General features: G+C 51.9%; 10 protein-coding genes across 10 annotated transcripts; 4 read left to right on the top strand and 6 right to left on the bottom strand.

Annotated features, from left to right (window-relative positions):
• Positions 1 to 1,111: 1,111 nt before the first annotated feature.
• On the bottom strand, positions 1,112 to 1,945 carry N7481_011999 (SDR family NAD(P)-dependent oxidoreductase; the record flags this gene model as incomplete). The annotated part of the gene is made up of 1 exon (XM_057271218.1): positions 1,112 to 1,945. One exon carries the CDS (start codon positions 1,943 to 1,945, stop codon positions 1,112 to 1,114), a length of 834 nt encoding a protein of 277 aa, XP_057115406.1.
• A 389-nt stretch (positions 1,946 to 2,334) lies between these two features.
• On the bottom strand, positions 2,335 to 2,817 carry N7481_011998 (uncharacterized protein; the record flags this gene model as incomplete). The annotated part of the gene is made up of 1 exon (XM_057271217.1): positions 2,335 to 2,817. The coding sequence occupies one exon, from the start codon at positions 2,815 to 2,817 to the stop codon at positions 2,335 to 2,337; it is 483 nt and encodes a 160-aa protein (XP_057115405.1).
• A 23-nt stretch (positions 2,818 to 2,840) lies between these two features.
• Positions 2,841 to 3,658, bottom strand: N7481_011997 (NADPH dehydrogenase afvA; the record flags this gene model as incomplete). The annotated part of the gene is made up of 2 exons (XM_057271216.1): positions 2,841 to 3,431; positions 3,500 to 3,658. The coding sequence occupies 2 exons, from the start codon at positions 3,656 to 3,658 to the stop codon at positions 2,841 to 2,843; spliced, it is 750 nt and encodes a 249-aa protein (XP_057115404.1).
• A 1,280-nt stretch (positions 3,659 to 4,938) lies between these two features.
• On the top strand, positions 4,939 to 6,084 carry preB (alpha-factor pheromone receptor STE2; the record flags this gene model as incomplete). Its single annotated transcript, XM_057271215.1, has 1 exon — positions 4,939 to 6,084. One exon carries the CDS (start codon positions 4,939 to 4,941, stop codon positions 6,082 to 6,084), a length of 1,146 nt encoding a protein of 381 aa, XP_057115403.1.
• Positions 6,085 to 6,387: 303 nt separating this feature from the next.
• Positions 6,388 to 7,950, bottom strand: N7481_011995 (carbohydrate esterase family 9 protein; the record flags this gene model as incomplete). Its single annotated transcript, XM_057271214.1, has 3 exons — positions 6,388 to 6,646; positions 6,723 to 7,510; positions 7,594 to 7,950. 3 exons carry the CDS (start codon positions 7,948 to 7,950, stop codon positions 6,388 to 6,390), a joined length of 1,404 nt encoding a protein of 467 aa, XP_057115402.1.
• Positions 7,951 to 8,210: 260 nt separating this feature from the next.
• N7481_011994 (amphiphysin) lies at positions 8,211 to 9,623 on the bottom strand (the record flags this gene model as incomplete). The annotated part of the gene is made up of 4 exons (XM_057271213.1): positions 8,211 to 8,233; positions 8,309 to 8,542; positions 8,619 to 9,332; positions 9,440 to 9,623. The coding sequence occupies 4 exons, from the start codon at positions 9,621 to 9,623 to the stop codon at positions 8,211 to 8,213; spliced, it is 1,155 nt and encodes a 384-aa protein (XP_057115401.1).
• A 1,154-nt stretch (positions 9,624 to 10,777) lies between these two features.
• N7481_011993 (Cysteine desulfurase) lies at positions 10,778 to 12,385 on the top strand (the record flags this gene model as incomplete). The annotated part of the gene is made up of 3 exons (XM_057271212.1): positions 10,778 to 11,666; positions 11,705 to 11,886; positions 11,963 to 12,385. 3 exons carry the CDS (start codon positions 10,778 to 10,780, stop codon positions 12,383 to 12,385), a joined length of 1,494 nt encoding a protein of 497 aa, XP_057115400.1.
• A 426-nt stretch (positions 12,386 to 12,811) lies between these two features.
• Positions 12,812 to 14,807, top strand: N7481_011992 (uncharacterized protein; the record flags this gene model as incomplete). Its single annotated transcript, XM_057271211.1, has 3 exons — positions 12,812 to 13,100; positions 13,164 to 13,402; positions 13,458 to 14,807. 3 exons carry the CDS (start codon positions 12,812 to 12,814, stop codon positions 14,805 to 14,807), a joined length of 1,878 nt encoding a protein of 625 aa, XP_057115399.1.
• A 739-nt stretch (positions 14,808 to 15,546) lies between these two features.
• On the bottom strand, positions 15,547 to 16,839 carry N7481_011991 (uncharacterized protein; the record flags this gene model as incomplete). Its single annotated transcript, XM_057271210.1, has 1 exon — positions 15,547 to 16,839. One exon carries the CDS (start codon positions 16,837 to 16,839, stop codon positions 15,547 to 15,549), a length of 1,293 nt encoding a protein of 430 aa, XP_057115398.1.
• A 2,360-nt stretch (positions 16,840 to 19,199) lies between these two features.
• On the top strand, positions 19,200 to 22,195 carry chsG (chitin synthase class III; the record flags this gene model as incomplete). The annotated part of the gene is made up of 5 exons (XM_057271209.1): positions 19,200 to 19,277; positions 19,348 to 19,825; positions 19,892 to 20,253; positions 20,316 to 21,995; positions 22,058 to 22,195. The coding sequence occupies 5 exons, from the start codon at positions 19,200 to 19,202 to the stop codon at positions 22,193 to 22,195; spliced, it is 2,736 nt and encodes a 911-aa protein (XP_057115397.1).
• Between the last annotated feature and the right edge of the window lie 667 nt (positions 22,196 to 22,862).

Genomic DNA, 22,862 nt, shown 5'->3' with positions numbered 1-22,862 from the left:
TCCAGGAACCAGAACTCACGCAACTTGAAGTGATGGAGTGGCGTGTCCAGTTAAAGTCGTGCCACCCCAAAAGGCTATTTTCCTCGTCACCGGATGTGAACGGAGCAAGTCCGGGGTTAGGCTTTTTGGATACCGAGATCTTCTTTATTTCCAAGGTCTGGAGGAGGGAAGGGTGTGGTTTAATGTACGCAGAGATTTACAGATTTGCAATCATCCCCTCCATCGGGGAGTCTCTAGGCCGGGAGAAATGAAACTACCCGAGCACGTAATCATGATCATTTACCGAGGCGAGGCATTTCCCAGGGTACTCCGTGCTCCGTACATACTCATTGGGAAGAATTCAGGAAATTCAGTCCGCCCGGTCAGAGTTCACCGGGCCAAAGAGAACCAAAGAGAGCCAACGAGGGGGGGGTTCCGATATAGGAGGTGGGTGGAGTGGGTGAGAGTTCCACCATCAGGACGAGGTTTAGAGGGGTATACTTGGGAAATTAGGTAGTAGTAGTAGTAAAGAAAGGGGACCAGAGTCGAAATTGGGGGTCATTTAGATGGCTACAGTAGACTTTATATCGGGTCCATCCACTCCATCCAGAATGGGGCGCATGCATCCGAGGGCCCGTGTTCAGGATTTTAGGCCGAGTGCAGGCGATACAGGTCCCTGCTAGTGGAAGAGCTAGAGAATGATTCGGAAACCCGGTGAAAGGGGATTTTCACTGGGTGTACCGCTGCTTCCAGCTTGTTCTCCACTTGCACTCGCCAAATCGCCCTCACTTCACTAAAGTCACTGGGGCGATCATGCGCATCCGGGGTCAACGTCAGTCTTGAGCTTGTTTGGTTGTGCAAAGAGTCTAACTATACACTATCTAAGATCCCTTAACATGGCTACCCCCAATTTCCCCCAACTTGAATGACTTCTCTCGCTCTTTTTTCTCTTTTTTTCCACTCGGCCGCGTTTCCACTCTGCTTAGTCATTGGGTGCATTTCAGAGGGCCTCCGAGTATATTTTATGCAGCAAGAGCAGTGAAGTAGTATTTTTAGTATTAGTAGTAGTAGAACTGGAATAATAGAGTAGTAGAGCTGGAATGATTCACAATATCACTGGCAATATCTAATACTATACTCCAGGGCCAATACATCCCATCACACCCTCCCTGTCGACGATGTAATCCCCCCCATCCACAACCAACGACTGCCCCGTAATATAACCCGCTTCATCCGACGCGAGAAAAAGTGCCGCCCGGGCGACATCCCATGCATCCCCCATTCTCCCCATGGGAACTTGCTCATCCCGTTTCTTCATGTACGCCGCCTCATCACCCCCGGGGGCATATCGCTGGGCCAGGGCCTGTGTATACGGCGTGTAGATCAACCCCGGCACCACCGTATTGAGCCGAACATTCTTCTCCGCATAGATGATAGCGGTCGCTTTGGTGAATTGCATCATGGCAGCCTTCGTCGCGGAATATGCCACTTGCGGTTTCCCAATATACCGGAGTCCGGCAATACTGGCAATACTCACCACGCTGCCCCATCCTTGTTGCTCCATGATTGGTAGGACGTGGTGGGAGACGAGATACAGGCTATTCAAATTGATATCAACTTGGGAATGCCATACTTCCTCGGACATGGATGCTGGACACCCCGGCTCGCTGCGGCCCACGTTGCTCACAAGGATGTCTATCCGGCCGTGCTTTTGCATACATTGGTCCACCAGCGCTTTGACGGAAGGGGAACTGGTGACGTCCGTCTCGACCACATCACAGATTCCGCCTTCTTCTTCGATGCGCTTCTTGGTTCGATTTGCGGATGAGAGGGACCGGTTTCCGCCGAAGATTGAGGCGCCTTGCCGGGCGAAGAGGGTCGCTATGGCTGCGCCGATGCCCCAGCCTTCATCGGCGGTTTGGCCGAGGCCGGTGATGAGAACCACTTTTCCTTGTAGACTGAGCATGGTGTTTGGAGATGGAAGAGAAGAAGGTATTTGAATGATTGGCGAAGGGAGTTTTGTAAAAATTAAACTGCCAGTTCTAGTGCATTTGAATCGTGCCAGTGGTAAATGAAATAATGCTGGTCACTCGGGTTTGCGGCGCACCTCCGCATCAACGGGAGACATCCGCACGGGAGGAGAGAATGTGGCGAAACAGCCCATCACACTGCCATTGGAGCCATTGGAGTTATTGGAGCTATTAGAGTCATTCATGTGGTATTATTTTATTCCTTTGGGTTTGACTTGCAGGATACTAGTAATCCCATTTGTAACACATTTAAACATGTATCATTGTCTACCGTACTCCAAGTCTATATGCTATGCAATATCGTATCCCGAGGTCATATCATCATCTAATCAAAAATGGACGCCTTCATCGAGTTAGGCTGAATATACTCAGACGCGTTACGGAAGCTAGTAAAGCCCCAACGAATCTGGCCCGCCATGGCAATCTCCACGTCCAAGTCCTTAGCGAAAGCCCAGGCCAGACCAGTGTCACGCTGGAAGGCACGGCCAACCAGGATATAATCGATATTATTATCGTTGAGGACCTGCTCGGCCAGATTTCCGTTGTTGATCATTCCCACGGCGGCCACGAGCATCTTGTCGCCGACGGCTTCCTTGACGGCTTTGGCGAAGGGGACCTGGAATCCAACGCCTGCAGCGACCTTCTGAGCAGAGTGGACACCACCAGTGCTAATGTCGATCAGATCAATGGCGCCCTGGGCGGCGAGGGCGCGGGAGAACTCGACGGTATCCTCCAGCTTCCAGCCCTTCTCCTCGGGCATGCTCTTCTCGAGCCAGTCGGTGGCGGAAACGCGCAGGAAGACGGGCATGTTGGGACCCACGGTGTCGCGGGTCAATTGGGCGATCTCCAGGGGAGACGGATACGGTTCTCGAAGCTGCCACCATATTTGTCGGTACGCTGGTTGGAGGAGGTGCTCAGGAAGGAGGACAGCAGGTATCCGTGGGCGTTGTGAATCTCAATGAAGTCGACGCCAGCAGCGACGGCGCGCTCAGCGGCAGCCACCCAGGCGGTCTTGACCTCCTCGATATCATCCTCGGTCATGGCCTTGGGGATAATGTCACCATCAGCGAAGGGAATTGCGCTGGGGGCCTTGACATTGTCTGTCCAGCCGCCAACAGCGTTGGTGGCGGTGACACCACCCAACCAGGGAGCGACGGTGGAAGCCTTGCGACCCGCGTGAGCCAGCTGGATACCGATCTTCTGGCCCTGGCTGTGGGCGAATTCAACGACCTGCTTGAGGGGAGCGATCTGAGAGTCCTTCCAAAGGCCGGAACAGCCTGGAGTGATGCGGCCCTCGGGAACCACGCCGGTGGCCTCGATGATGATCATTCCAGGGCCACGCTGGGCAATACCGCCGTAGTGAGCCATATGCCAGGGTGTCAAGTGGCCATCCTCAGCGCTGTACTGGCACATGGGCGCCACCTGTCATATTCAGTTAGCCATGAATTGAAGGGAACCTTGGAAGGTAAGGATCCAGGGGGTTAACTAACACCTAGGCGGTTCTGGAAAGTGTGGCCACGGATGGTCAAAGGCTTGAAGAGTTTAGGGATTGGCTTGCCGGTGGTTTGGGGGTCACGGGCAGTTCCGGCGGGGGGGGGACTGCGCCGGAGTGAAGTAAGAAATGCCCGCAGCGGGGTGGACGGGGACATCTGGCCAAGTCATGTTGGGTACAGTTGGGTAGTATAAGGAGTATTGTATATAGTAGACAATGCAATGGGTCAAATGGATACCCTGGTTTATATAGTATAGATCGGATGCATATTACTAGTAGATCTAGTGATTTCTAAGCTTGCAAAGATTTCTTCCGGCATACTATCCCGAGCCCTGGAGTAAATACTCCAGGGCTAGTACTACTGTTCCCAGAGTTCTCCGGGCAACCTTCGGAGACATTTTATACTCCTCAACTATTATACTAATATTATATTGGTCAGCGAGTCTTAATTGCCTGATCTTCGATAGAATCATCACATATACAATTACAAACCATTGCACTCAACCAAATTCTGCATCCCATTCACAACAGAATTCGAGAAAAGTCTCCGTGGTTCGGTCGGCAATTCGCCCGATCTCCACCTGCGCCACTTGATCTTCATACAGTGGCGTTCCAAAGGTTTGAAACACTCTGTTGGCCGATTATAATTGACCGCCTGCTAATAGCAGACTAGTAGCTACCTAGAATGGAATACATTGGCCAGTCTATTCCATCTTAACTAGCCACTAGTCTGCTATTAGCAGGCGGAGACCAGGGCGGTAAACAGGGTGTTTCATACTTTTGGAACGGGACTGTACAGCAGTAGAGGACGAGTACGAGTACTCCAAAGTGTTATTGTGTTAGTGTGTTAGTATACAGCATGCAGTAATCGAATTAACCTACATAGCCCCTGTCGTGACTGAAGCAGCTGCAGGGAGTGTGGGGAGCCCTGGAGACAATAGTAAGACTAGCCTGGTTGCCTAGCATTGCTGTACTCTAGCCTCTAGAAGATACTCGTTAGACTTCACCTGAACGTCCCATACGAATGCAGTCTCACTCTGTTATGCGATCGAGTGTGAATGTGGTGGAATCCCTCAAGTGGAATGGGAATCCTGCCATTCTTTGTCTCGGCTTAGCATTGTTGTTCCCCGCTCTTACGATTGTTCTCCCTTCCCTTTCAACTTCACTTTCCACCACTTCCCACTCCGCCTAACTTGATCCTCCACCTCGTTTCTACTAACATTGTTTGTTTCTGCTGCCTCTATCATGCTACATCTCAGCCTTCACCCTGATTCGGGTGACTCTGCAAATTCTCATGCGGTAGGGACCATGTCCCTACCCTCTTATACACTTCCATCCGAGTATATCTCATCTCTTCCATCTCTTCCATCTCAAGTTCTACTTTGAATACCTCTTCTCCAGTTCACTCGATTCAATTCCACTTCTATTTCCACGATCATGTCCAATTCTAGCTCCGTCGCCAATCTCGGTCCCGATTTCGACCCCTATGAACAATTGATCACCATCTTCAACAAGAATGGTTCCAACGTGACCGTGCCATTGAGTCAATTAGACATCTATGTTCAGTACAACGTCCGCATCTGCATCAATTATGGCTGCCAGCTCGGTGCTTCTATCGTGCTGTTCGTCATTCTGCTTCTTCTCACCCAGCGTGAGAAGCGTGGCTCCTCCGTCTTTCTCCTCAATGCCATGGCCTTGGTCTTCAATATCATCCGTCTGGTCTTCCAAACGGTCCATTTCGACACCGGCTTTGAAAAGATCTACCCCTACTTTACCTATGACTACTCGGCCGTCGAGGCCGGAGCTTATGTGGTTTCCATCTTCTCAGCCGTCTTCAGCAGCCTTCTCGTCGTCTGCATCCAGCTTTCTTTGATACTCCAGACCCAAGTCGTCTGTTCGACCCTCCGTCGACAATACCGAGTTGCCCTCATCGCCCTTTCCTCCGTCGTGGCACTCGTGCCAATTGGATTCCGCTTTGGGTGGATGGTGATGAACTGCATCTACATCATGAATGCTGCATACATGTCGGCGATCTGGTGGCTAGAGAGCGCAGCTAACATTACCATCACCATCAGCATCTGTTTCTTCTGCGCAGTATTTGTCACGAAGCTGGGCTTTGCCATCCGGCAGCGCAAGCGACTGGGAGTTCGCGAGTTCGGTCCGATGAAGGTCATCTTTATCAGTGGATGCCAGACACTCACCATCCCGGCCATCTTTTCCATCGTTCAATACCAGGTTGTCGTCCCGGAGCTCGCCTCCAATCTTCTCACCTTGGTGACCATCTCCCTGCCTCTCTCGTCCATCTGGGCCGGTGCAGCCCTCGATCGCCGAGGCACAAATTCCACTACCGCCCCGCGTCGCAATCTATGGAAGTCGCTTGCATTCGGAGAGGACAGTACCCTCAAGGGGACCGTTGTAAGCGAGCAAACTTCCTCGTCAATGAGCCCCAGCAGCGCGGCCAAAACCCTCTGCTATGCGGATCGCCCACATAAGCCCTCGCAAGACTCGGATACTCCGTTCGGTATTACCATCGAACATGATATCTCCATTGACAGCATCCGCCGGGACCCGTCCATCGTTTGACCATGATCACGATCATACAATTCTTCTTTCCTTGCTCTCAACCATGGTCGCACAGTCATTATGCATCAGATCAGATCTGGCTACTGAATTTCTTTTCATTCAGTGTCTCACTATTTCTTCTTCTTATTTCGGTGTCCTGTCTCATTTAGTTCCGAGTACATTCTTATTTTACTGCACTTGTAATATTCTTCACCGTACATGGTAACTCGATCATTCTAGTCTAAATTACAAGGCTCATTTCTTTTCCAACGGCCCCCACATCCATCCTCCTAGTCTACCACCCATCCAGCTTGTACATAACATCTATTCCAAATCCCGATCAAACATCTTAACCCCAAATTTCCACACTTGATCAACCACCAGCTCGGACACAGACTGTCCCAACACGTCCTCCTCGCTGAGAACCACAAAGTCAGCATCGGCACCATCTCGCAGGGATCCCTTGACGTTCTCCATTCCCAGAATCGAAGCAGGTCTAGACGTGACAGCCTGTAGCACAGCCGGAATCGAGGCGCCCGTCCATTTCCGAAAATTGTTTATACATTGCGGGATGGTTACACAGCTAGATCAATCCATATTAGTCAACGGTATTCGTATCTGTGTCCACGAGGACTCGGAAGGGGACAACTTGAACTCACCTCCCTGCAATGATATCAGTACCCTCTAGCATAACCTTAACCCCCTTCTTCGTCAACCTTCTCGTCAACCAATCGACCGTCCCATCCTCGCCTCCCAATAACATCAATGCATCAGTTACAAGGACCAACCCCTCCGGATGCGTCAAATGCGCTAGCCGAATACTAGCCGGGTGAACGTGATGGCCATCAGCAATAATGCCAAAATAGGGCCGAGGAGGGCGACGATCATGGTGATAGTGATACAATGAATCATCACCCTCGAGAATAATCTTCGTCTCGTTCTCTGGATTTATGTCCATCGTTCCGCCGATGATCCCTAGTGGTCCTGGTTCGCGGTGGTGATGCGGGTTCATTTGGTTGTATAGATGTGTTATCATTTTCGCTCCTGCTTTGATGCCTGCGGCGGCTTGGGTGTAGTTTGCTGCCATATGTCCGATGCTCATTATTATGCCTTTGTTGCTGAATTGTTGGATGGTGCTCAGGGCTCCCGGTCTTTCCGGGGCCATCGTGATCATCCGGACGTGCGATGGGATTTTGCCGGGTTCTTGTTCTTGGGGGTTTGGTGGATTTGGGGTTGGAATTGAGGCTGTTGCGTTGAATAGATTGCTGGCTCCGTATGTTCTGATCACGAGCTCTGGTTCGCTGCTTGGGCCTGAGGAGTGGATTGCTTCGGGGAGATGTACGCCCATGCGATTGTGTGCGAAGAATGGTCCCTCGCAGTGGGCGCCGAGGGATTCGCTTCCCTCGAAGGGATTGCGGGACTTGGATGGCCCTAGGAATGGTAGGTTCTGAGTTCAGTTCAGCGTTAACTCATGGATACTAGTATAGAATAGCAGGCCCCAGGGCTTACTGATCGATTTTATATACTCACCTGATGGTATCGCTCCGCATGTTGACTGGTCATTGTAGGCAAGAAACTCGTCGTCCCCGTTTTGATCAGCTTCTGACGTGTTTCGGAGTATCTATCCGTGTAGGAAACTCCTCCTGCATCTACGGACGCATCTTCCGAGAAATCGAAGCCGTAGGCCCCGTTGATTTGCAGGTCTATAAAGCCTGGTGATAGAATCCGACCCTGGAGATCTATCGTCGAGACTACCTTCACCTTCACCAGGGCGGGGTCAGGCGAAGGGACGAAGATGCCTGCAACGCTGTCAATCCACAGCGATCGAGACACGAGGGAGTCACCCTCGACAAGACGTGCGTTAATGATTTGGATGATTTCAGACATTATTGAGGAACAGGAAGAATGGCATTGGAGAGCTCAGCTTATTATACTGTAACACTGCAGGGCCCCCCTCTTCCCCCGCACGAAGTCGATGTGGCACGTAGCATCGACGATTATCAATTTCAAAGGTGTGAGCAACAGCAAGAAACGAAGGTTATTTACACATGGAACGCTCTATTTATACCATTATGCACCGGAGGCTGGAAGGTGAATCACAAGAAACAGAAGAATGGAGAAATAAGAACCCTGACAGAAAGGCATAATTACTGCAACTGAACATAGTTTGCTGGAAGAAAATAAGTTAGTATTTTGCACTTGACCCAAAAACATAAACGAGGTTACGAGGTTAAACCACACTCACCTGGGAATTGACCTTCCCGGCCATCAATCTTGCCGGACCACCATTCATTTGTGTTGTCGGTCCGTTGGGTAATTTCGATCACGTCGCCAGCCGAAAACCCGAGGTCGCCGTGTGCTTGAGCCTCATAGTCATATAGGGCGGTGACACATTCGACAGGCTTGCTGAGGTGAGAAGGCTTTGCCCTTGGGGGAGGAGGAGCCGGTTTGCCCTTGGCCGCCGCGGAGAAGTTGCTCCCTGTTGGACTGGGGGTAGCGGCGGTGGAGGAGTAGGGTGGAGGGGGGATTTTCGTCGGCAGTTGATGATGACCGACCACGTCCAGCCTTGGCTTCTGCAGCCTTGAGCGAGCTCACTTTGGAGCCGGAGCGGCCGAGTCCCTTGGTCTTGAAGTGGACAATCATCAGAGCCTCGGCGCGTTCCTGTACATCGCCGCGCTTCTGCTCAAAGGCCTCCTCGACGTCGAGTTTGAGGTTAAAGTATGCGATATTCATGCCTTGCATCTTGTCGTGCAGGGTGTAGAAAACATTGAGTTGCATGTAGTAGAAGGACTGGAAGAGCGGGCGGATGAACTCGGCCTCGAGAGTGAACAACTTGGGCAGCTCATCCTTCAGCAAGTCATTGTAGTAGTTGAAATCCTGGGTGGCCTGTTCGACATCGTTCTCTGCCTTGTAGAGCGCCTTTTCATCTTTAATGTTCTTGTCCTTCTTCTCCTGTAGCTTTTTCAGCGAGGCGTTGTGGCGATCAAAGTCGAGCTTTTTGTGGTCGCGTTTGGAGGCAACTTTGCGAATGACCTTGATGACCTCGAGCAGTTGATCAGCCGGGCTGATCACGCGACTCTCGATCATCTCCAGCTCTGGGGAGAGAGCTTCTTGTAGGTCGCGCACAATGACCTCATAGTCCTCACAGGCCTGGATGCCCTCGGGGTTGCCTTCGAATTGGTAGGAGTTGGGATCGGAGGCGCGACCGGAAATGGGTTTGTAAAGCTCGGCGATGGCTTGGGAGAATTCGATTTGGTGGCTTAGCATGCCTAGGAGGTAGTTCAATCAGCACATTTTGCATTCTCTTGGTCTCGGGTCTCGCGGTGTGGGATCCCGTCTAGGAGAACCCGGAACTCTCGGAAATAAGGGGATGTACCGTTAATAGCGTCAAAATACTTCTTCGATTCATCGTGAAGCTTCTTAGTTTCCTTCTCGAGCTCCTGAAAGCGACGCTCGGCATCACTATAGACAGCATCCTTGGATTGCTCGGCGAGGTTGAACTTGACTTTGAACTGTTGCGGGGCGCGCATCAGACTCTTCTGGAAGCCTTTGAAACTCATGGTGAGGGTGTTGGGTGTGGAATTGAGGGGAGTTGAAGAAGAGAAGAAAGAAGAGAGGAAGGCAAGAAAGGAAAGGAAGGAAAGGAGAGGAAAGGCCAAGGCGGGGGGAATAGGAAATCCCACTGCCTTGCACCAAAAGTCGAGTTTGGCTATGACATAAGACTTCAGGCCGATACAACTGCGCCCGCACCACCACCACCACCACCACCACCACCAAGGAACTGCTAGTGGCTGTGTCCTTCAGGCGCCCGCTTTGTGGCTCATCCCAGCTGAGTTTGCTAGTGCGCAATAGGCACCGATGGAATAGTGGCAGGGTAGTAATAGGAGGTATTCTCGTTACTAGTTACTATTTACTCTTTACAGGGTATCTCGTATTCTCGTATTAGTATTCTAGTATTACTTTACTCTCTCCTCTTATTTTACTCTGGAATTCCAGTGTTTCCTAGGTATCTCCTGTACAGCCCTACCCGGTGCCACAGTTGATCGGCGGCGCAGTTCGACTCCGGATTCGGTGGGGCCGGAGTTAGTAGGGGTTTGGGTAGGGGTATCATATGATGATAGGGGATGCATATATAGTAGCGAGTAGCTAGTAGCTAGAATTTATTTTATTTTATTTTATATCTTATATTATTTACTCTTCTGGTCTGATACTACTAGTACCCTACTACTACGAGGTAAGTACTATTTGGAGATGAAGGGTCAATACAGCCAGACACAGAAAAGTGGATGTTTTATTTGATTTATTTTGACCGACCGACCGGAACTATTAGGTACTACGATTCTAGTAATAGTACTAGTAGTAGTACCTTCCATCGGTTAGCATGGCTACGTAGTAGTTAACTACTACTGAGTAGTCATGGTTCGGTACAGGTATGTATACCACACACTCCTCCACTTCCCCTTCCCCTTCAATTATTATAGTAGTATATTAATGTTGAGTTAATTGATAAATTAGTAACTAGCAACTAATATATCATCCATGCAATATCTATTCCAGAACTGCAGTGTCGCTACTACTGCTACCACTGCTACTAACTCCGCCCTCGGGGAACTCTCTCCGCCCGCCCGATCGGGAAATTGCCGAATCTCTTCACTCCGCGCCGACGGCGCCCTTCTTTCTTTTCCCTTTCATCTTTTATCCATCATCGATCATCATGTCTTCTGCTGCCCCCGCTGCCTGGAGACACGCTTCGCGCGTCTGTCAAAGGCGTCTGCCAGCCCGCAACCCCTGGACGGGCCCCCGTCACATCCTCGCCACCGTCCATGGCGCTCGCTCTTATGTCACCGAAACCAAGCCCGGTCAAGCTCAGGTCAACGTCGATGCTGCCATCAAGGAGGAGCAAAAGTCCTTCATGAAGCAGGCTGGCATCGCCCCCCAAAATGTCAACTTGCCCGGCACCACCACTTCTGCCGATGCCGCCATGAGCCCCTCCGCCGGAATCCTCAAGCAGGCCTCCGTCATGGACCAGGGCACCCGCCCCATCTATCTCGATATGCAAGCAACCACCCCGCTCGACCCCCGTGTTCTGGATGCCATGCTCCCCTACCTCACCGGTATCTACGGAAACCCGCACTCGCGCACCCACGCCTACGGATGGGAGTCGGAGAAGGCTGTCGAGGAGGCCCGCGAGCACCTCGCCAACCTGATCGGTGCCGACCCGAAGGAGATCATCTTCACCAGTGGTGCGACGGAGAGTAACAACATGAGCTTGAAGGGTGTGGCTCGCTTCTTTGGCCGTTCTGGCAAGAAGAAGCACATCATCACCACCCAGACTGAGCACAAGTGTGTGCTGGACAGCTGCCGACACTTGCAGGATGAGGGCTTTGATGTGACCTACCTCCCCGTGCAGAACAATGGTCTGATTCGCATGGAGGATCTGGAGGCGGCTATGCGCCCCGATACTGCCATCGTCAGTATCATGGCCGTCAACAACGAGATCGGTGTCATCCAGCCCATGGAGGAGATTGGTCGTCTGTGCCGCTCCAAGAAGATCTTCTTCCACACTGACGCCGCTCAGGCCGTTGGCAAGATCCCCCCTGGATGTGAACAAGCTCAACATTGACTTGATGTCTATCTCGAGTCACAAGATCTACGGCCCTAAGGGTATCGGTGCTTGCTTCGTTCGCCGTCGTCCTCGCGTTCGTCTCGACCCCCTCATCACCGGTGGTGGTCAGGAGAGAGGTCTGCGCAGTGGAACTCTGGCCCCCCCACCTGATTGTGGGTTTCGGAGAGGCATGCCGACTCGCCGCGCAAGACATGGAGGTAAGATACCTGCTTTTGTTTTCTATTCTCTCTTCGCAATTATTCGCAAGACTTATACTAATCCGCCTTCTTATAGTACGACACCAAGCACGTGGAGCGTCTGTCGAAGCGTCTGTCCGAGAATCTGCTCTCCATGGAGCACACTACCCTGAACGGTGACCCCAAGGCCCACTACCCCGGCTGTGTGAACATCTCATTTGCCTATATTGAGGGCGAGTCCCTCCTCATGGCCCTGAAGGACATTGCCCTGTCATCGGGCAGTGCTTGTACCTCTGCGTCGCTCGAGCCCAGCTATGTCCTGCGCGCCCTGGGCAGCAGCGATGAGAGCGCTCACAGCAGTATTCGTTTCGGTATCGGTCGTTTCACCAGTGATGCGGAGATCGATTACGTGCTCAAGGCCGTCACGGAGCGCGTGCAGTTCCTGCGTGAGCTGAGCCCGCTGTGGGAGTTGGTTCAGGAGGGCATTGACCTGAACACGATTGAGTGGAGCCAACACTGATCTGGATTTGGTCTTTTTCTCTGCATGTTTATTCCCTGGCAATATTCTATAGCTGGAGATGAAAAATAATCTCCGGGAACGGCGTTAAGTCTGGTGTAACAACAATTCGATGTACAGAATGCAAATACTCCCTTCATGAATCATTACTAGTACTAGTATTCGAAGATCTACTCTATTAGTAGCACTAGCTAGCCCTGGAGTATATATACAGTATCCCTTTGCAATGACTGCCAGTGGTTCCAATGTTGCGTAGTACTAGTACTAGTAGTAGATAAGAAACTTTGAATAACCCAAAATCCCGAGCAATCGATAAATACTAGGATAAAGATAAAAGCGATAAACAACCCTCCCCCCACCAATTCGAGTTATGGTAACCTTGGAATCACGTACATCAGTGGAATGCCGCGCCAAGACGCTGCGGGGAAGATGCGGAGGACACAACTCGACGACGGAGCCCTTGCACCTCTCCAGCCTTTAGCCTCCCACCATGGCGGTCCCCCAGCGGACCCTCAGCTGGCTCTATTCAGTCTTGACCAAGGTTGGTCTCCCGGAAGCATCCAATTTGATCATCACTTATGCCCAGAACCCCCCCGCTCACCTTCCCAGGATCACTACGACCCCAAGCAGACCTACCACGATCCCAACCGCACCTATCACGATATCGTCAATGCGCTTACTCAATACCCCTCGCTCTCGCCTCGAACCGATGTTTACAGTGAGTCTGGTCTTTTCATGGAATGAACCGCGAACTAGTACCTCTGACACTCTTCTCCCCCAGCTTATGAGAATGGGTTCTCGGCCCTGCTCCTCCATCTGGTGGGCACGCTGCCTGTCGTCTTCCGCGGCTCAACATATCGATTCCCCGTCACACTTTGGATTCCGAATACCTACCCGCGAGAGCCACCGATGGTGTATGTCACGCCGACCCAGGAGATGACCGTTCGGGTTGGGCAACATGTTACGCTGGAGGGACGGGTGTATCACCACTACCTGGCGCATTGGGCCGAGGCATGGGATGTAAGTGGTTGCTACCTACCCTGGCACCTGCGAGCTTAGTACTGACTGTTTACAGAGATCAACAACTGCCGACCTTCTCTCAATCCTCCGTGAAGTCTTTGCGAAGGAGCCTCCCGTCCGATATCGACAGCAGATGGCCCCTCAGCCTCAACCGCAAGAGACGCAAGCCCCGCCGCCATTACCACCGTTGCCTCCTGGAATAGGACCATCTCCAACGGCAAATCACCAGCCGACTCCGGCCCCTGTGGCCAATACCCCGCCGCAGCTACCACCGAAGCCTGGAGCAGGGAATGAAGCTCAACAGCGGCCGGCACAGCTGTCAGAACGATATCAGTCTCCTCCACCTCTTCCTCCTCTTCCACCAAAACCACATGAGCCGGGTCGAGTTTCTCAGCCCGGGCAAGGCCATATGGCTAGTCCGGGAAGCAGGGCACAACACTTCGCTGGACAGCCTTCCATCTCACAAACCATGGCCCAACCTCATGCTCAATCACCACATAGTATCGCAACATATAACGGAAATGGCAGTGGCCCGATCAGTCCAGGAGGACAATTCCCACCGCAGCAACAGTTCCCTCATCAACCCCCACCAACCCATGCTCAAGTACCGCAAGTTCAGTACTCAGGATACGAACCTCATCCACCCCAACAACATCCACCACCACCTACTGGACCCCCATACCCCCAGCATTCACCATACCCACAAGGCTACCAACACCCTCCACCCTCCACAGCAGCTCCAAAGACAAAGCAACAAACCCCCGACCTCCTCACCTCACCATTCGAACTCGAACTCCCATCCTTCGCACCCGCAGGACCTGCACCCCCAATCCCGCCAAACCCAGAGAAAGATGCCCTCCTCCACGCCGTCTCCAGGACTCTCGCGGAGACCCTACACGCGCACGCCACACAGTCCGATACAGCGGCGCAATCTCTCGTCTCGCAATCACGCTCACTCCACGCAGCAATGGCCACGCTCCAGGGCGAGGTCTCGAACCTCAATTCGCTTCACGCTTCCCTCCAATCGAATACTGCCATCCTGCAACAATCCATTCACCGTGCAGACGCTACAATTGCAGATGCACAGGCTCGCTCCGCGTCTGCGTCTGCGTCCGCCTCGGCAGTTGTGCCATCTACCTCGTCTGTGGCGGATCCACAATCGGGTCTCCCGCCCATCGACGAGGTCCTCGTCGCTCCGACCGTTGTGGGCAAACAACTCTACGATCTCGTCGCGGAGGAGCAGGGGCTGCAGCATGCATTGTATGCTCTACAGGCAGCTCTTGTTCGCGGGGTGATTGGTGTAGACTCTTGGTCGAGACATACGCGTGGTCTGGCCCGTGAGGCGTTCCTCAAGCGTGCGCTTATTCGTAAGATTGGGCTTGGGATGGGGTTGGAGGAGGCTTGATCAGATGTTATGGAGAGATTGTGACTGGTAGATAGATACCCTTCTTTTATGATTGCTTTGGCTTTGGATTGGTTGTTTTGCTCTTGGTGGACGTTGCGAGTGGGGATCAGTAGGGTTCGCCAAGATGTTCCATGTTGAAGATGGTTTGTTTCATGTTGGAATTGATAGATCATATCTCTTGCATATTTGCTAGGTTGTTACATAGTACATAGTACTATATATATCTTGTCGATCAGATGGGTCTAAAGACTACTAATTGTGCTATTAGCGGTAGATCGCTCCAGGGCTGTAAATACCACCTACCTATATGTAGTAGTAGTAAATTTCATTAGAACGGGCGGAGATATATACCTCCTACCTAGTACATAGTACTACCGACTTCCAAGATCCTGGGAGCCCTCCAGGCTGGAGTTCTAAGGTTCAATCTACTACCAGTATACTCAAAGCCCGGGCTAGGATATTTGTAGGTAGTATGAATAATGGTTTGTTTGTAAAAGTAAAGTATGTTGATTGATTCATCAAGGAGAGTTTGATGTGACTGCTCCGCCTCCGCGAGTGCCCTCTCGCTATACAAAGCACTCGCGAATAACGAACCGACGCCGAATAGATATACCAAAGAGGAATCATAGATACAACGAAGTAGAAAGATGTGACAGATGAGAAAAAAATAGAACAAGAAATCAAGCAAAGTGTAAATCCGGTGCGCCCCATCGATTGACCCTACGTATAGGGTAGCCGATCATTTAACCTCATTCGCGTCCGAGAATGGACTTTGCACGCGTGGTGGTGGTGTATGACGCGGGCTGGCACTTTCGGCTTCATCATGGAATGGGCCGGCGGATTGCTCTTCCCTCGTGGAGGTGGTCTTGGCTGCTGTGGAGTGGGAAGGGGATGAGGGGCGAGTGTCGTCTTCTTCATCGGAAGATTCTCCGTCGAATGTAGAGGTTTGATGGTCGAATTGTTGACTGCTATGGCCTGAAGCAGCTGTGCCGGGCTTCAATACCTCGTCCTTGGAGCTGGCTCCTGCAGAGCTTTGACCGTCCTTCTTCTTGACCGAGGCGCCGCGGACCATGACGGGCTTGGCGACAACCTGGCGTGCGACAATCGAGCTGTTGCCCTTCAAGGCCTCTGCCTTGGCGAGTTGAGACTGGGTGATGGCGGGAACGGCGGGGGCATCTCTAGGTGTGATCATGACGGGAACGGGTTGTGTAGGAGCGCCGTCTTCATCGGGGGATGCGTTGTGAACACTGACGATGTTGGCACGCGTGCGCGAGATCTGCTGTGCTGGGACGGCGCTGACAATAGCGTCATTGCGGTAGATCGTGGTTGCAACACTGCTCCGGAAGGTCGGGGCCATGCTCTGGTGGCCGGTGGTGGTGGTCCAGGAGGAGTCACGCAGGTCACCAGGCATAAAGAAGTGCTGATCGGGAGCGGCACCAGGGAGCGGAGGAACCGGGGGAACCAACGAGGCTGGGGTCTCGGGTGGAGAGCGGTTGGTGACGCCGGGGATGTAGGCGATCTGGATGACGTTGGAGGCACGAGTGAGGACGGTGGATGCGATGGAGTTGGTCGACTTGCGCTCTGCGCGAGCGGCAGCAAATTCACTGTTCTTTTCTTCGCCGTCCTGATTGCGGCGCTTGCGGATCACAAACCACCAAATAAGGAAGAGAAGAATAGCAATCGCCGCAACACCCCCTACGACACCACCGGCGATTGCGCCGATATTGGGGCCGCCACCGGAGTCCTTGGGAGCGGAGGAGGTGCTTCCATCAGAGATACACTTGGTGATGGAGCAGGTGTCGCAGGTTTGTGTGGTCATGGTACAGATCTGGCCGCTGGGACATGTTGGACAAGTGGGGGCCTCGCCGCAGTCTTTGCAGCCTCTGGCGCGTAGGAAGCCCGAGTTGGCGGGGAGAAGTCTGAATGGTGCAGGATGGTTAGCGACTGTGGAGGAGATGGATATGGAGATGGAAAGGGAGGTGGACAGGGAGATGCCGTGATATAGGGTGATGTTGATCTTACCGAGAGACATGATGAAGGCGAAAGAAGAGATAGACAGGCGAGAGGGGGATATCAATGAGGGCGACCGGTCAACGGCGCGAAAGTGCGAAAGTGCGAGATGAAAGAGGGGAAAAGAATGTGGGAGGCTCGATCGGCGTCAAGTCGTGAGCGTCAACGCTATCGTGAAAGAAGAAGTGGAGGAGGGTGGTGACGGTGATGATGAAAGAAGTCGAAGTTGAAGATAAACAAGGTGTAACGAGTGTGGGAACCGATCACGGTTGAGCAATCATGGTTAGACCGGGAGATGAGGCCTGTGAGAGTCGAGATCGGATGGGATGGTTGAAGCGGATCGGAAGGGAAAGGAAGATGAAATGAAATGAAATGAGGAGGAGCACGGGGGGGGAGGCCCGAGCGTGTGGTAGTAGATATACTTAGTACAGTACAGAGTACAGCGTAGTAGTACAATATGTTAGTGTAGCAGAGTAAAGTAAAGTAATTCTGTCAATCTCGAGTTTTATTTCTTCTCTTTGATTTCCCTTGCCTACTCCTCCCTTCCTGCATCTGCATCTTCTGCATCTCCTTTGTTCCCTGCCCCTGTTCCCCTTTGTGTACGTGTGTACTCCTGTGGATGTACCTGGATGTGCCTGTGCCTGGTTGTACGTGGCTGTGTGGGCCAGTCACGTGTCGCCCGGTCTGGACTCGGATGATTAACGGACCGGGAAATTACAGCTGATCTAAGCAGAAGTGATAACTACACCACCTTGAATTTTTACACACACCCAACACATTCACACTCACACAGCCGCTGTATGTAGTGAACACTGGAGACCCTGAAGAGTATATCTGTCAGATAATCAGTCAGATCTCACCAACTGGCGCACGCCACCTCCACTCCACTGCCAGTTCATCATTTCACCTCCTCCTCCTCTCCTAGCGGGTGACTAGTGAGACAGCCAACCCCGAGCCTGAGACGTTGGGGGCGCAGCCACCAGCCACCCTGAGACCCACGCTCATGAAAGCCCAACCAAGGGCAGCCATGGAAATCAAAATGAAGGACTGGGACCAGCTTCAGCCCTAGAGGGCTAAGGGCTTACAGTTTGCAGTTGACAGTAGACAGTTCACTGCTCACCTCATTGCACACACCGCTGGTGATCGCTGGACTCGCAGGCCAAGTCAGGGTGACAGGGTCCCCTTTGTACACCTGGCAGAGGGGTCCACGGGTACTCCATACTCGTATATATACACTTCCTCCTCCGAGCTGAGAAGAGAGAGGCTGCCACTTGAAGGCTGAGATAAGCCGGGGTGGCCGGGGTTTTCTCATTACTCGTGCTGTCAGGGTCGGTGCATGGTGTCGGCACTGGACGACAGTGCAGTGTGCTGCATACCAGTGGGTGGAATGTGGGAATGATCAGATCATAACACAACAGAATCGAACAGGGAGTCCTGGGTTCCCCTACCGAAGCTCAGGCCTGCCTCGTTTCACGGCAGTGGAGACCGCTGATTGGGTTCGGGTGGTAGCGTGTTCCCTAGAACCTTTCGGTCAGGGTACCAGAAGGGTAGAAGTGGTCCACTTGCCCCGTCGAGTAAGCAGAGTGGAGGATCTGGAGAAGCTGAAAAAAAAATAGTCGAGTCGATCACGAGCCAAATTTAGCCAAATTGTTTAACGGGGGGGGATATCTCGAAGAGTATTGTAGTACTCTATATAACAGAGTACTATTACAGAATACTATAGGATAGGATAGGATAGGATAGGATAGTATACTATAGTATACTATCTATGCTCTTCTTCTCTTCTCTGGTATACCCGGATTCTTCAGGGTCCGATCGTCCAAGGTCAACAGTCCAATGATCTTCCCCATGCCACCAACGTCTTCACAGGGGGGGAATGTACATGGTTGCATAGTTGCATAGGGTCGGAGGAATTGACCAGTAGGTACTCCTGCTCTGTACTTCAGGTCTACAGTCAGATCCTGTTATGATTGAATATTCCCTATTATTATGATTAAATCCTTTTTATTATGATTCCCACTAGAACAAAAAAAGGAGATTCTCCCACTAACACTAAGCCATGATGGGGCTAGAGATGACCTATTTTTGCTCAGCCTAAGCAATACGATCTCGCTCTAGTCTCACTTTGTACTCCTTTTTTTTCTCCTTCGTCTGTCTCCTCTTTTTCCACGGTGACCTTTGCCCTCCTTCTCCTTCTTCTTCTTCTTCCCCCGTGCCTTCTCCTTCTTCCATCCCTTTGAACCACCACCACCTTTAGTGGCCCTGGTGGCTTATTCCTTATTCCTTATTCCTGGTCTCTCATACCCCTACTTCCTCCCCCTCTTAGCTCTTACCTCTTTCAACCTTTGATCCCTTTCATTCCCACCCATCCCACCGCGAATCATGGCCTACCAAGGCTCTGGCGCGCATTCGCCCAGCTACGATGAGAATCATCGTGCGCCGGACGTCCCTAACTCCCAGGTAGGAAAATATACCTGGTCATTTTCTAGCGATTTTGGGGCCAACTAAGTGTTAATCTGACTTGATGCAGTATGGACAAGACGACGATGCGGCGCGGGGCCTCCTGTCTCATCAACAGGGCCCCTTTGCGACTCCCTTTGACGACCCTCACTCACGCGGTGTTTCCCCCGTCCGCCCCGCCTCGGGATACAGCTTGACCGAGACTTATGCTACCGAGACCACTCCCACCTACAACGACCCCTACTCCGCCGGCTCTGTTTACTCGGGCCACTCCGACAACCCGGCCGCCGCCTTTGGAGTTCCTAACCGTGCCGCCTCACCTTATGCCCGCAGTGAGACCTCATCCACCGAGGCCTGGCGTCAGCGACAAGCCCCCGGCGGAGAAGGTGGTGGTGGCCTTCGTCGTTATGCCACCCGTAAGGTCAAGCTGGTTCAGGGTTCCGTTCTGAGTGTGGACTACCCCGTCCCGAGTGCCATTCAAAATGCCATCCAGGCCAAGTACCGCAACGATCTCGAGGGTGGCAGCGAGGAATTCACCCATATGAGATGTAAGCAGCGGAGAAACATTGATTTTCACGTTTTCACCCAAGAACAAATTCGCTGACCTCCTCCAGATACCGCGGCCACCTGCGACCCCAACGAGTTCACTCTTCACAATGGTTATAATCTGCGTCCGGCGATGTATAACCGTCACACCGAATTGCTCATCGCCATCACCTACTACAACGAAGACAAGGTCTTGACTGCACGTACACTGCACGGTGTGATGCAAAATATCCGCGACATTGTGAACTTGAAAAAATCAGAGTTTTGGAACAAGGGTGGACCCGCTTGGCAAAAGATCGTCGTCGCTCTAGTCTTCGACGGTATTGACCCCTGTGACAAGGACACTTTGGATCTTCTGGCCACTATTGGTATCTACCAAGATGGTGTCATGAAGCGTGATGTTGATGGCAAGGAGACCGTGGCCCACATTGTATGTTGGAAATAAGGATAACCTGAAAAAGACACGGCTGGATGCTAACCTAGACACAACAGTTCGAATACACCACCCAGCTTTCCGTGACACCAACCCAGCAACTGATTCGACCAACCGATGATGGCCCCAGCACCCTGCCCCCTGTGCAGATGATGTTCTGCTTGAAGCAGAAGAATAGCAAGAAGATCAACTCTCACCGTTGGTTGTTCAATGCCTTTGGTCGGATCTTGAACCCAGAAGTCTGTATCCTGCTCGATGCCGGAACCAAGCCTGGCACCAAATCACTTCTTGCTCTCTGGGAAGCTTTCTATAACGATAAGGATCTTGGTGGTTCCTGTGGTGAAATTCACGCTATGCTGGGTAAGGGTTGGCGCAACCTGATCAACCCGCTGGTCGCAGCCCAGAATTTCGAATACAAGATCAGTAACATCTTGGATAAACCACTGGAGAGTTCCTTTGGTTATGTCTCTGTGTTACCCGGCGCCTTCTCCGCCTATCGCTTCCGTGCTATTATGGGACGTCCTTTGGAACAGTATTTCCATGGTGATCACACCCTATCGAAGCAGCTGGGTAAGAAGGGTATTGAGGGTATGAATATCTTCAAGAAGAACATGTTTTTGGCCGAGGACAGAATTTTGTGTTTCGAGTTGGTCGCCAAGGCCGGCTCGAAATGGCATCTGACATACGTGAAAGCCTCCAAGGGTGAAACTGACGTGCCCGAGGGTGCTGCCGAGTTTATTTCGCAGCGTCGTCGTTGGTTGAACGGTTCCTTTGCCGCCGGTATTTACTCACTGATGCACTTCGGCCGTATGTACAAGAGTGGTCACAACATCGTCCGCATGTTCTTCCTGCACATCCAGCTGCTGTACAACCTGTTCCAGACATTCCTCTCATGGTTCTCTCTTGCCTCCTACTGGTTGACTACCTCTGTTATCATGGATCTTGTGGGCACGCCGAGTACCAACAACAAGGACTCTGCTTTCCCATTCGGCAAAAGCGCAACCCCCATCATCAACACCATCATCAAGTATATTTACCTGGGATTCTTGCTGCTTCAGTTCATCCTTGCTCTCGGAAACAGGCCAAAGGGCTCCAAGTTCTCCTACATGGCCTCATTCGTCTTCTTCGGTATCGTCCAACTATACATTGTCGTCGACTCCCTCTATCTGGTTGTTCGCGCCTTCAGTGGTGGTGCCCCGATGGACTTCACCACTGATGAAGGTCTTGGTGCATTCCTCAAATCATTCTTTGGTTCTTCTGGTGCTGGTATCATCATCATTGCCTTGGCTGCGACCTTTGGTCTTTACTTCGTCGCCTCGTTCCTCTATGCCGACCCCTGGCACATGTTCACTTCCTTCCCGCAGTACATTGTGCTCCAGTCCTCGTATATCAACATTCTCAATGTTTATGCGTTCAGCAACTGGCACGATGTTTCTTGGGGAACCAAGGGATCTGACAAGGCCGACGCCCTGCCATCTGCCACAGTCACCAAGGACGAAGGCAGTAAAGAAGCTGTCATTGAGGAAATCGATAAACCGCAGGCGGATATTGATAGCCAGTTCGAGGCTACTGTCAAACGTGCCTTGACCCCCTTCGTTGCTCCCGTTGAGCACGACGAGAAATCGCTCGAAGATTCCTACAAGAGTTTCCGTACTCGTCTCGTCACCTTCTGGATCTTCAGTAACGCCTTGTTGGCGGTCTGCATTACCAGCGAGTCCGTCGATAAGTTTGGCTTCTCGGTATTTTCTCCCCTTGTCGCTTTCCCCCTAATTCGAATGAATTTCAACTAATAATGTTCTAGAATACCGCCACCGAGCGCTCTACACGTTTCTTCCAGGCTCTCCTGTGGTCCAACGCCGTGATGGCCCTCTTCCGTTTCATCGGATGCTGTTGGTTCCTGGGTCGCACGGGTATCAAGTGCTGCTTCGCCCGTCGCTAAACACGGTCGAATCAAGCGCATCCGTTGTTCCTTTTCTTCATGAAATGTTTTTTGGCATATCCCGTTTCCTTCCTTTCCCTTCTCCCTCATTTCTTTCCTACATCCTGTTTATTGCAATCTGTATTCTAACCAAAGATGCCCAAACCTTTCCGTTTACCTCATTTTGTCATGTCATTAGTGTTTTCTTTTTTTTTGCGGCACAGAGTTGAACCCTCACCTGAATGTCGTCTTTGTCCGGATAGCGATGCAAAGGGATGCATTCGGGGCGCAATGAATTTCGTCAGATCTGAAATCTGGAGTCTACCCAATTATTTCCTGAGTGTAAATGTGAATATAATTGGAAAGAAGAGAGAGCAAAGAACACCAAAGAGTAGTTCAATGTACGGAGTAGTCCAATGTAGTCCTGTATGTACGTCATGTCCCATCGCGGCAGGCGATAACCGCAGCCGCGACCCATCGGGACCCCCGCAGGACTCGACTTCGTCTCTTTCTCAGCCTCGCCTCCCTGCAACCCTCCTCCACTTGAAACTTCCACACCACTCAAGGCAACCGGCCACCTACGCTGCCGAGTCTACGATCTCCGAATATACTCCTAGATTACCTCTAAGCCCTCGCGCTCGCTCCTCCCTCTCGCATACAAATAGTGCCACCAAGTGGGGTGGTGATT

Source organism: Penicillium waksmanii (genome assembly GCF_028829765.1).
Source record: "Penicillium waksmanii strain IBT 27052 chromosome Unknown utg000010l:1.0-3698451.0:1.0-3701458.0, whole genome shotgun sequence".
NCBI classification, from domain to species: domain Eukaryota; kingdom Fungi; phylum Ascomycota; class Eurotiomycetes; order Eurotiales; family Aspergillaceae; genus Penicillium; species Penicillium waksmanii.
Note: the sequence above shows the minus strand (reverse complement) of the source record. Positions and strands in the feature narration are given on the sequence as shown.